Consider the following 13,016-nt stretch of genomic DNA (forward strand, 5'->3'; position numbering starts at 1 on the left):
TGCTGACAGCCCATCCAGCGCTGCTGCTCGTCCACCTGGGGCTGGGTGCCACGAGAGAAAGCCTGCTCAGTTACCCTGGTCAAAGCCGCTGCGTCTGTAATGGGCCAGTGCCAGCTCCTCCACAGAGCACAGGACCATGGTGGGGTCAGCGGCCTCCCCGGCCTCCATCACAAACACAGACTTGCACATCCCACGCTGCGGGCACAGCCTGCCCGTGATGGTCACCTGAAACAGTAGCAGAATAACATCTGTTAGCCTCAGGTCAGCAAAAGTCCCTGAAAACCTGCCTGTAGCGTCGTGAGGATTGACCTCCCTTACCACAAAGCCAGTCACTTAGCAGAGCACACAGCGTGGGGCTCACACACGCACACCTGCAGGGATGTGACAGCTCGCTGGTCCGGCCCTGGGAGAGCCTCAACCACCAGAACTGCTCTACAGGTCCCCAGCGAGTAAATGAAACTGGGGCAGATGCTGAGAGTCCCCATTCAGGAGATCTGTCACTCAACCCAGGGTGTGACCACACCAAGCAGCCCAGTCTCCTCAGGGAGGAGGGCGTTAGGGGGAGACTGGGAGCAATGGCCACACAGCCGTCCAAAACGAGTTTTAGATTATTCCAAGTCTAAAAGAAAACACACACTCAAAACAGCTCTTAGGATGCTTCTGGTCCAAAAAAACCAGGTACACACGCCTAAGTCCAAAGCACCCACAGGCTCTTTCCTCACGTGTTTCACATCTTGCACAGCCATTTCTGGGAGCTGCTGGAGGAGGTGCTTGAACTTTTTACAGCTTGGAGACTCTCGCAGGCGCATGGCTCGCTGATACAGTGAAAGGCGGTGTCCTGTTCTGACTTCCGGATCCGCCAGCCCCTCTGTGATGCACTTGATAGTCTGGCAGAGAGTATGGTCACACATCAGGCTCCTAAAACACCCCATGGCAGCTTCCATGCATTTAGTTTGACAGAAAAGCCCACTGTTTATTATTGAATTTTGCTGATTAGCAAATGAGCAAACAGCACTTCTAGAGATTTAGGCTGTTTCCTTAGATCTTATTCTGAGGCTTTCAATGCATCCGGCAACCAGAGCCTTCACAGTCAACATGCGGGAGCATGACTGGGCTGTAATCCAGGGGGAGAGCAGATCCCAGCAGCTGCCCCTCACAAAGGCTGTGAACTTCAGGGATGCCTGACTTTACAGGAAAACTTGGCTCAGTGGTTCTCAGGACATCACCTAGGCAGCTTTGTAGGAGAACATGTGTCCCACCCCGAATCCACACAATGAGAACCTCCAGAGCAGGAGCCCAGGTGTGGGGGCCACATCAAAGCTGCAGGTGAATCTCATATGCAGTCAGGAACCATGGAGCTGCTTCAGATTCCTTATTTACAGGGACAGGAGCCAAAGGTTTGGAGGAGTTACAAGTATTTCCCAAGGCGATTCAGAGTCAGACAAATAAACACAGAAAGCCACAAGGAGATACCACTTCACACTAGGATGGCTATAATCAGAAACATGGAAAATAAGCATTGACAAGGAGGTAGAGAACCCAGAACCCTCCCTCATTGCTGGTGGGAATGTGACAGTGGTGTAAACACTGTGAAAAACAGTTCAGCCACTCCTCAAAAAGCTCAACACAGAATCACCACAGGAACCAGCAGTTCCACTCTCAGGTATTCCCAAAAGAATTGAAACCAGGGACTGAAACAGAGGTTCATGCAGCGTTCTTCAAAATGGCCGAAAAGGTGAGGAACCCAATGTCCCTCAACCGATGAGTGGCTAGGAAAATGTGGTATCAGATGCTACAGTGGAAGTGTGTTCAGCCTGGAGAAGGAACGGAGTCCTGACACGTGCCATGCTGTGGGTGAAGCTCAGAAACATGATGCTGAGCAAAATACGCCAGACATAAAACCACAAATATCGTAGGATTCCACTTCAATGAAATGAATGAAATGAACAGGCACATTTACAGACACAAAAAGTAGATGAGACGTCATCGCCAGGACTGGGGGAAGGGAAAGTGGGGCGTAGTTGCCCAACAGCTGCAGTGTTTCTGTTTGGAGTGGTAAGTGGAGAGGCAATGGTCACACAACATTATGAGTACCATGAATGCCACTGAACTGTACACCTAAAAATGGCTAAAATGCCATATTTTAGGGATGTTAAATTTATTTTACCACAATAGAAACATAAAAAGTGAAAGAAAAAATAAAAACCAAGGAATTGAAAATCAGTGAAGCGGCCGGGCGCGGTGGCTCACGCCTGTAATCCCAGCACTTTGGGAGGCCGAGGCGGGCGGATCACGAGGTCAGGAGATCGAGACCATCCTGGCTAACACGGTGAAACCCCATCTCTACTAAAAATACAAAAAATTAGCCGGGCGAGGTGGCAGGCGCCTGTAGTCCCAGCTACTTGGGAGGCTGAGGCAGGAGAATGGCGTGAACCCCGGGGGGCGGAGCCTGCAGTGAGCCGAGATCGCGCCACTGCACTCCAGCTTGGGTGAAACAGCGAGACTCTGTCTCAAAAAAAAAAAAAGAAAATCAGTGAAGCCTCAGGCCATCCGGAGTTGAGTAGCTGAAAGGAATGAAGATGGGAGAACGAGACTCTGAAGGGCACCCTGTTCGCTGGCAGAAGACGGTGCCTGGCAGCGGCAGCCTGGCCTCGGAGAGGGAGGGCCCAGCTGGCTCCACCTCTGCCCTGGCCAGGCCTGGGCTGGCTGCAGGGCACTTTGCAGGAATAAGCACTCAGCTAGGGGATCCCTTCCCTGGAGACTGAGGTAAAGATGAAAGAACACTAATGAAATAACAACAGCTATGGCCGGTAAGACCTCTGGAAACAGGTTAGGAGGAACTAGGCTTAGCTCAAATCTCAAAAATAAGCTCAGTGGCTTGTCTACCCCCTAGCAGAACTGTGAACGGAGGGAAAATCTGTACTCTCTTGAACTTTTATTTCATTGAAAGAAAGGTGACAGAAACACAAGCTTTCTCCTTCTGTATTTGGTTCTGGATTACCAGATGCTTTCTCTTGCTATTTCAGCCTCAGTAAACACTGAGTGGTAAGGAAGCCCCACGCCCTCCTCCACGAGAGGAAATAGCTTTACTGGCTCTTTCCCTGATCGTTTAGGTAACGAGGCACTTTTTCAGTTTACGGCAATAAAAACAAGATGTCATATTTCCTATCCAGTGGTCATTTTTTTCCACCCCTACATCACCCTGATTCACTTAATGGGCCACTGAAAAAATCAAAAGCTCCCAGAGGCACAGTCCCCTCCATTCAACTCAAATGCAAGGCTGGAATAGACACAGGGAGGGGCCTGCTGGCGGCCACACAAAGAACCACTGTTGCTGCCTAGTTCAGAGGCGCAGGCTCTGTGCTTCACCCTGCCTGGCTGCGGTGGCCACAGAATCCCTGTGCTTCCAAGTGCCCCAAGATCGCCACCACAGGGAGCACTGGTGCCTGCTCAACGTCAAACAACGCTTCCCAATGGCAGAGCAAAACACCTCACAGAAGTACAAAGAGTCACACATAAAGGACCTGCAATAAGACAGGGAAAGGAACGCTTTCTCGCCAATCTTTCTACCTAGAGACCCTGTGCCACAAATGAACGAAGTCACCATTTCCAAAACAAACACCTTCCTTGAAGGCATCTGCTGACGGCTGAGTCGTCTGACTCTCCCTCTCCCTTAATTCCTAGATCAATTCCTAAATCCCAGCACAGAGTCCACAGCCAGCCCATCTCGCCAATCAGCAAAGAGAAGACAAAAGCTTCCAGTCTCTATGCTCATGCTGTGCTGACATCCCTGGTATTCTTTTGGGGTTGGAAGAACACAGACAAAAGAAGAATGTTAACAAAAGAAATACATGTCCTAATTACATGTAGATTTTAAGGCATTAAGTTTGCCATATTTTAAAAGTTGATTCTAAAATGAAAAGGCGTTTCAGATATGTTTTGTTACTGAGTACCGGTTCCAGGCGCTTCAAGTGCTGGTGTAAATTAAGGGCCAGTCGATCCCACCATCGGCCTCTGCTGTCAGGACAATAAATTCTCTGAGACAAAAGGCTTTCAAGTTCTCTGACGGCTTCCTATTGCAACAATAACAAAGAAAGCTCATTAGATTCACAAAAAATCCAGCTGTAATGATATTCACAAGCCCATAGGATTGGCAAAGCCTATTTATAATGCATATCTTTCCATTCCACAATGAGGCCAAGGACCCCGAACTGACAGGACAGGGACTTTGAGGTGCCTTCTGGAGTGGGCGTGAGTTCCCTAAGGCATCCTCACTTTTCACCTGGTCCCTGCCGGCTCGCACTGGGGTACAAACATCTGTGAGTGCTGCAGAATGTTCTCTGCAAACCAGTCAACCAGTGCAGAGTCGCACAGGGTCAAGTTCCAGGCAGCTGAGCACGGGTCACAGTTGGCAAACCCACATACTTCTGGGAACACAGCAGGTCACAGGACCAACTGCAAGAGGGATTTGGGGTGGGCAGGAAAGTAATGAGGGGTGTCCTCATACAAACACCCCACCTCAACAGGAACACTCTCTGGTCTAGATTATGCACAGACTGTTCGGTCATTCTGTTTGTTAATCTTCTGTGGCTCATGGATGTCTTTGTAATATGGAATGATTTACCCCAGAAAAATGCATATACCCCTATACACATGCAAGTTTGAGATTCACAGATTTCCCCAAAGCCCACCCATCACTCCCCTGGGATTCACAGACCCCAGGCCAAGAACCCAGCTTAGCACATCCTCTTTGTAAGATCCCATTTTCTTTTCTTCTTATTTTGTATATCTATATTTTTGACCATGCCTGGTCTGGAGATAACATTTTCAATATAGAAATATCAAATACAACAAAAGTGAAATCTAGCAATTTCACAAAGTTTAGGATATGACAAATTTCTGATTTGTGATTATAAATTATCTCCAGACAATCTATGACAGCTGACAGGGAAGCATAAGGAAACGTGAGATTTCCCCCTCAGAGATTTCTGGGGACCTCCCAAGTCTCACAAGGAGTTCTGAAAGAGACTCAGGCTCAGGCTGCAGACCTGTGGGGCACCCTCCAGGATGGTGGCTGCCACCCCCAGGCCATCCTGGGACACAGATTCATCAACACACAAGCAAACAGAACAGCTGTCCATCTTCACCTATCTTCTCTCTACTAATCCAAGAGACAGCGGGCTGCCTATATTAAATATGCCCTCGTTGGCCAGGCACAGTGGCTCACACCTGTAATCCCAACACTTTAGGCCCCCACTGTCAAAGCATCAGAGGTCAAGGTGGGCAAATCACTTGAGCCCAGGAATTCAAGACCAGCCTGAGCAACATGGTGAAATCTCACCTCTACTAAAAATACAAAAATTAGCTAGGCATGGTGGTACACGCCTGTAGTCCCAGCTACTCAGGAGGCTGAGGCGAGAGGATGACTTGAGCCTGGGAGGCAGAGGCTGCAGTGAGCCGAACCGTGACACTGCATCCCAGCCTAGGTGACAGAGTGGGACCCTGTCTCAAGAAGACAAAACAAAACAAATATGCCTCCATTATATTACTGTGTGCTAACCAAATAAGTAGGAAATGCTGAGAGCCCGACAGCTGTCCCTTCACATGTTAAATGCCGTCACATCAGTAATGGTGGGGGGCAGGGATCTGTGCTCTAACCTCATACATGTGAAGTCTCTGCAGTATTTCCACAAACCGAGACAAAATCCTTGTATAAATCCACCCAACAGTGAAACACCGCAGAAAGAGTGGTAAATCTTCGTGGCATCTAAAATGAAGACATATACCAGTAGTTTAATAATTTGGTTAATTTATTATAAGACAATAATAAGAAGTGACAAAGCAGACTGAATTCCTACCTTTTAAAAAGATATATTCTAAATACTTTCAGTTGTGTACAATTTTCTACACCACAAACCTACATTCTCACAGCCAGCTGCCACGTCCTAGGTCACTCAGACAGTGGAGTAAGATGAGAACTCGTCATTCTAAACCAAGGTCAGCAAACTCCGGCCCACAGCCAAACCCAGGGCCTGCCACCTGATTTTCTATGTCCTGCAAACTAAGAATGGTTTTTACGTTTTTAAATTGTTAAAATAAATCCAAGAGAATAATACACTTTGGTATGCGAAAATTATATGAAACTGAAATTTCAATGTCCACAAATGAAGTTACCTGGAACACAGCCAGGCTCATTCATTTGCATATGTACTTCTTGTGGCTGCTTTTGCACTACAACAGCAGAGTAAAGTTGGTGCCAGAGACCACATCGCCTGCAAAGCCTAAAATATTCACTACGTGACCTTTTACAGAAGTTTATCAACCTCTGTTTATAGTAATCTAACTTCCTGTGATTTTTAAGTCAATATTATTTCTTTATAAATATACAGCTGACCCCTGGACAACATGAGTTTAAACTGCACACGTCCACTTATATGTGGATTTTCTTCTGCTTCTGCCACCCCTGAGACAGCAAGACCAAGCCCTCCTCTTTGTCCTCATCCTCAGCCTATTCATTGTAAAGACAACAAGGATGAAGACCTTCATGATGATCCACTTCCACTTAATGAACAGTAAATATGTTTTCTCTTTCTTATGATTTTCTTTTCTTTTTTTTTTTTTTTTTTCGAGACGGAGTCTCGCTGTGTCACCCAGGCTGGAGTACAGTGGTACGATCTCAGCTCATTACAACCTCTGTCTCCCAAGTTCATGTGATTCTCCTGCCTCAGCCTTCCGAGGCTGGGATTACAGACACTCGCCACAACACCCAGCTAATTTTTGTATTTTTAGTAGAGATGAGGTTTCACCATGTTGGCCAGGCTGGTCTCGAACTCCTGACCTCAAGTGATCCACTCACCTCTGCCTCCCAAAGTGCTGGGATTACAGGCATGAGCAACCACGCCCAGCTCCTTATGATTTTTTTTTTTTTTTTTTTGAGACGGAGTTTTGCTCGTTGCCCAGGCTGGAGTGCAATAGCATGATCTCAGCTCACCACAACCTCCACCTCCTGGGTTCAAGTGATTCTCCTGCCTCAGCCTCCCGAGTAGCTGGGATTACAGGCAGGCACCACCAGGCCTGGCTAATTTTGTATTTTTAGTAGAGATGAGGTTTCTCCATGTTGGTCAGGCTGGTCTCGGACTCCCGACCTCAGGTGATCTGCCAGCCTCGGCCTCCCAAAGTGCTGGGATTACAGGCATGAGCCACCGTGCCAGCCCCCTTATGATTTTCTTAATAACATATTCTTTTCCCTAGCTTACTTTATTGTAAGAATACAGCATATAATACATATAACATATCCAATGTGTGTTAATTGACTGTGTAATCGGTAGGGCTTCCAGTCAACAGTAAGCTATTAATTAAGTAGTTGGGAAGTCAGATGTTACACACAGATTCTTGACTGTCTGAGGGGTCGGTACCCTAACCCCTGCATCATTCAAGGGTCAACTGTATATCCTAAATGATTTTTTCAAAGTGGCATCTGAAAATACTAATTTTTCTCATCACTATGTAACAACAAAGGAAAAAATGTCTTAACAAATATTGAAGATGTTTACCATTTTCAAACAAAATAAAAGATCATGTTCTGTGTACCTGGAACTCTGAAAGTTCGCTTGAGCTGTCTTTTGCAGAGTTTTTAACACCTACTTGAATTTCCTTCAGAAGAACACAACTACCATGCTTCCCACATCCGCCCTGCTGCTGGCTTCCCTCACGTTTCAGTTCAGCTCACCAGTACTCAGGGAGGCCAACACTCCTACAGATGGCATGCAACAAGCCAAGTATGGGGTTGGCATGTGTGTTGCCCAGGGATCTGAGTTATATCAAATTCACTTTAAACCTTCAGATATTTCCTTCTATTTCACACAGCACTTTCAGTCTAGGCAAAGCGGGTACAAAATTCAATTCCACAGCTGGTTTAACCACAGAGAAAAAGGACTATATTCTTCATGAAGAAAACTACTGTAAGTGTTTGGAACAACTTGGTCAATGTATAAATTTTGGCAGACACCTAGAAAGACTCTCACCTCAGAGAAGGGTGGTTTTTCAGTCTGTTCCAATCCCTTTTTGCACACTGAGCGAGCTCCTTAGCTTCTTCCCAGTTCCCGTTGGCCATTGCGGAAGAAATGTCACTCAGCATGTGTGTGGCTGCTGCATATCTGGAGGAAAATGCCATCCAAGTTCCAAATAAGAATGAGCATTCCTATAGAATGACCCCATCCTAGCCACTAGATCTCACTCTGAAAGGTAAAAGTGTGTTTTTTAAAATATGAGGGCCACTTAAATTTTATTCTAGTAATAATTTATCTTAACTACATCACTGGAGTGGCCCAGAACTGATACAGAAAGCCGAACTAGAAAGATAACAATATTTATGCTGTATTATTACATAACATGTTCCATTCTATAAATGTGATATGGATCAGCTCATCATTTCTGATTTTGGCACTCATCCATTCATTCATCCATTCACTCATTCAACAATATGACAGCAAACATGTAAGCGACGTCAGAATTATAGTCGGATGTAGATCTGATAATCATTTACAATCAGAGCTAGCCAGAGGGATGCTGCCCAAGCTAAGAAGATTACCTGGAATATTTCAAAATAACTAAGGGATGCTCTTTGGGAGATGGCAATGCTGAAATGTTACAACACAACTTAGCTTAAGAAAGACAATTTTTCATCGCTCCTTAGGTACCAAAAAACAAAGGCATTTGACCAACAAATTCTGTTAACACTTTGAGTACATGTTCATTGTATTTTGGTCTCACATCTAAAAGAAAAGCATAAAGTACATAATATCATTATGTACAAACACTGTAAAGTAAGAGTAAAGAAATTGCCTCCAAATGTAAAAGTTTGCTCACAAATTCTTAGATCTAATTCTTTTATAATATGCTGCTCATTCAGTTCCATGGCTTCAAACATTGTCCATATGCCAGTGACTCTCAAAATGCTGACTTTTTCCAGGCCGGACCCATTCCCTGAGCTCCTGACTGCAAGTCCAATGCCACACACGACAGCTTCAACCAAACGGCTGAAGAGCACCCCACACATTGATGCCTCCAGCACAAACACCTCTCCCAATCCCCCTCACTGGATGGCACCCCATCCAAGGCAAAACACCAGAGCCATCCTTGATCCACTCCTCGCCTTCTTGCCCACATCAGAATCAAGTCTTGTCTTTCTGCTTCCAAACTGCCTCACACACATTCACTTCTCTCCACTGCCACTACCACCAACCCAGTCCTGGCCACCCCCACATCTTAGCCATGGGTCTCCTGAGTTCCTCCAACTCAGCAAGCTCTTTCCTGCCTCAAGGCCTGTGCACATGCTATCTCGCGGCAGGGATGCAGGCACCCAGACCCTGACACGGCTACCTTATTCTCATCCTCAAGTCCCACTTCAAATGTCACCTCTCCTGGGCCACTCTGTCTATAAAGAACTGCTTTAGCCTGCCCCTCAATTATCACAGCACTTCTCACACACTTTAAATATTGGTTAATTTCTATCTCCCCAGGAAACATAGCCCCATGATGGCTGTGGCCCTCTCTTGTTCACTGCTACAACGTACCCTAACCAAGTCACATAAAAGGTACTCAACACTCATTTGTACTGAATGAATGAGAAAAATTTTAAAAGGATAAATTATCTCAAGTACAGAGGTAGACAACAAGGGTTTCCTGGCCAGGTATCACATTACCAGATATTGAATACTACTACCTTTCCAGAAGTCAATTAAATCCAGTTTCATTTACATCTTACTTAAGGCCCTCTGCTTAACCAAGGGAGTTTTCATTATTTTTATTATTTACAGCACACCTACTTTCTAGAAAGAATATGAGATGCCTTTTGAACTTGTCAACCATGGTTTTGTCATAGAACTTGGGTATAACAGTAATAATGACAATTAAAATAATAATGAACATGTAGTAGGCATTCCCCATAGCCCAGGCTTTAAGCACTTCCCATGCACCCCACACATGTCTGTAAGAATATACTATTATTCTCCCCATTTGACAGATGCGGAAACTGAGGCACGGGGTGGGTTCACAGTTCATTGGTATAGAAACTGGAACTTGGTTTCAGAGTATACATTCTCACAAGCCAGAAAATCATAAAGCCAGTAAAAACAAAAAAGGTAAAAAAGATATGAGACAACTGAAAACAGGGTAAGAATAAATAGTCTTATTAGAGATTTCAACTAAAAAAGTTATTCCAATTGAACACAAATAAGATACTGAGCTTCCTGTCAGCTAAGGTAAAATGGGCCAAAATCAGATTATACTGACACTGCTGTGATTCAAAAATTTCAGTAACTTACTTCTTGAAGCACCTGGCTTTCCTAGAAACACTTAAAGGACTTTCCTAAAAGCAAATATCAGAATCAATTTTGGTTAAATTTGAGTCAGAAATCCAAATCAAGAATCAAAAGTGACATTTTAGGAAATCCAAATTAATTTTTCTTATCAAAGGTGTTTTTTTTTTTTTTAAGGAAATCCAAATTTTTTTTCTGTAAGACCTACACTATTCTTTCTTATCAAAACCTGCTTTTTAATACTGTAATCCCATTATTTGTTTGGCATCTATTATTAATTTTAATTAACATAAAGTTGCACATATTTATGTGGCACAGTGTGATATTTCAATGCATGTATACAATGTATAATGATCAAATTAGGGTAATTAGCATATCCAACACCTCAAACTTTTTTGAAAATGTTTTAGAGACGAGGTCTCATTATGTTGCCCAGGCTAGTCCTGAATTTCTGGACTCAAGTGACCCTCCTGCCCCAGCCTCCCGAGTAGCTAGAAATATAGGCATGTGTTGCCATACCAGGCATCACCTCAAACATTTATCATTTCTTTGTGTTGGGAATATTCCAAATCCATTCTTCTATTTAAAAATACATAATAAACTGTTGTTAATTATAGTCATCCTACACTGCTACAGAACAACAGAACTTATTCCTTCTATCTAGCTGCACTTTTGTATCTATTAACCAACCTTTCCCTGTCCCCCTTCCCCTCCCAGCCTCTGGTTACCACTATTCTACTCTACTTCTGTGAGATCCACTTTTTTACCTCTCACATATGAGTGAGAACATGCAGTATTTGTCTTTCTGCGCCTGGCTTATTTCACGTAACATAATGTCCTCTGAGCTCATCCATGTTGCCACCATGGAGAATTTCATTCTTTTTTATGGCTGAATAGTATTCCATTGTGTATATGTACCACATTTTCTTTATCCATTCATCCACTGATGGACACAGGTTGACTCCCTATCTTGGCTATTGTGAATAGACTGCAATAAACATGGGAGTACAAATATCTCTTCAATATACCGATTTCTTTTCCTTTGGATATATACCCAGTAGTGGGATTGCTAGATCACATGGTAGTTCTACTTTTAGTTCAAAAACTACTTTTATTGGACAAACCAAATTTTCACTAAATCCATGTGCCAATATAAATTAGTGAAAATTTCTAATTTATCATCTGTATATCTAATTATCATATGTATGATATACAATATACAAGTTATTAATAGCATTACCTAAAGTGTTACTAATAAGAAAATATTCATCTTCAGTCTTGTTCATGCCAACAACATATTCATAAACCAAGTTGATTAAAATGTCTGTGTCAAAAAAATACAGGCCAAGGACGGTGGCTCACGCCTATAATCCCAGCACTTTGGGAGGCCAAGATGGGTGGATTGCTTGAGTCCAGGAGTTTGAGACCAGCCTGGGCAACATGGTGAAACCCTATCTCTACAAAAAAATACAAAAATTAGCTGAGTGTGGTGGCATGTGCCTGTGGTCCCAGCTACTTGGGAGGCTGAGGTGGGAGGATCACTTGGGCCCAGGAGGTCAAGGCTACAGTGAGCTGTGATCATGCCACCGCACTCCAGCCTGGGCGAAATCCTGTCTCAAATTAAAACAAACAAACAAAAAATACTCCCTTCCAAAGATACTTGGAAACATAAACCAGAGAAAGTTTTTGTAGTGTTAACTCAAAATTCCTTGGATTTTGGCAACCATAATCTCAGCACACTTCCACATTTTCCCTATGGTCATAGAAATGGGGCAAAAAAAGATTAAAAACTGTTTTGGCTGTGGACTTAATGTTTCTATTTTGGCTGGAAAAAAATAATAAAACCTTTTACTAAATCGTGAAATATACACATAGACATTATAGTGAGCTAACATCATCTTACCTGATAAGATCATCTCTGTCTTGGAAGATGTGGGTTTTCCGATTGATGATGTAACTAGGATACTCCATTCGGCCGAGGTTGACCAACAGGACCGTTGAAAGCTGTCCCTGACCTCCACAAGCGGCGTCTTCATCTTCCATTGAGTCGGTCAACGAAAACAGTAGCAAGATCCGGGAAAACACAGCCCTGGGGCCTTTACAGATTCGTACTGACTGTCCAGCCAGGGCTTTGGCTCTGAAAAATGTACAATGTAGAAATAACTTTCAGCTTTTTAAGCATTTGGAAGTCAGATTTTACAAATTATTTTCATCTAAAATAAAGAGAAATGACATTCACTATTTTAAACACTGGAGCATTACTTAACTGCTCTGGGGCTGAGAGCTCACCCAGGGATACACAGGAGTAAATGAATGTACATTTCCAAATGGTTCCACACATGGTTTGGCTCCATACAAGTGCTTCCTTCCTCGGCCGCACAGTAGGTTGGGGTTTACCCTGGTCATGAGTGCTTCAAATACCAGGAAAACTTTCAGAAAAGCATTGCCTAGTCAACATGAAGCAATTCTCAATTTTTTATTCAAGTGATGATTTAGATTAAATAATGGTATTTCTTTAAAATGTCATTATCAAAGGCTCTGGGTAAAACATCAGATTTTGTGTACCAAGATGCGGTGCAAATGTATACACCAAAGTTTGGTGCTGTTCTCCAGTGCAGCAGTCAACGCTTTTGGCACCAAGGAGTAGTTTCATGGAAGAGAATTTTTCCATGGACTGGGGTTGAGGGAGGTGTTTCA

At 43.9% G+C, this 13,016-nt stretch overlaps 2 protein-coding genes across 9 annotated transcripts in view; one reads left to right on the forward strand and one right to left on the reverse strand.

Moving 5' to 3' along the window:
• MTMR10 (myotubularin related protein 10) overlaps positions 1-7,886 on the forward strand; it is a 74,944-nt gene extending 67,058 nt beyond the window's left edge. The window contains exon 15 of one of the 2 annotated variants that reach the window (XM_055278552.2): positions 6,390-7,886. In XM_055278552.2, the coding sequence (XP_055134527.1) occupies positions 6,390-6,467 (78 nt within the window). In that variant the 3' untranslated portion in view covers positions 6,468-7,886. Of the gene's footprint in view, positions 1-3,684; positions 3,907-6,389 lie in introns of those variants that run through there. The other variant, XM_063640259.1, reaches the window with a different exon arrangement.
• The window catches only part of FAN1 (FANCD2 and FANCI associated nuclease 1), a 40,314-nt gene that overhangs the window by 17,283 nt on the left and 10,015 nt on the right, over positions 1-13,016 (reverse strand). For all 7 annotated transcript variants that reach the window (XM_063640254.1, XM_063640255.1, XM_055278545.2 and 4 more), the window contains exons 5-10: positions 12,223-12,456; positions 8,025-8,156; positions 5,659-5,767; positions 3,954-4,073; positions 723-887; positions 75-225 (exon numbers count right to left, since the gene is read on the reverse strand). In XM_063640254.1, the coding sequence (XP_063496324.1) occupies positions 75-225; positions 723-887; positions 3,954-4,073; positions 5,659-5,767; positions 8,025-8,156; positions 12,223-12,456 (911 nt within the window). The remainder of the gene's footprint in view (positions 1-74; positions 226-722; positions 888-3,953; positions 4,074-5,658; positions 5,768-8,024; positions 8,157-12,222; positions 12,457-13,016) is intronic.

This window comes from Symphalangus syndactylus, chromosome 5, assembly GCF_028878055.3.
Source record: "Symphalangus syndactylus isolate Jambi chromosome 5, NHGRI_mSymSyn1-v2.1_pri, whole genome shotgun sequence".
Classification (NCBI taxonomy): Eukaryota; Metazoa; Chordata; class Mammalia; order Primates; family Hylobatidae; genus Symphalangus; species Symphalangus syndactylus.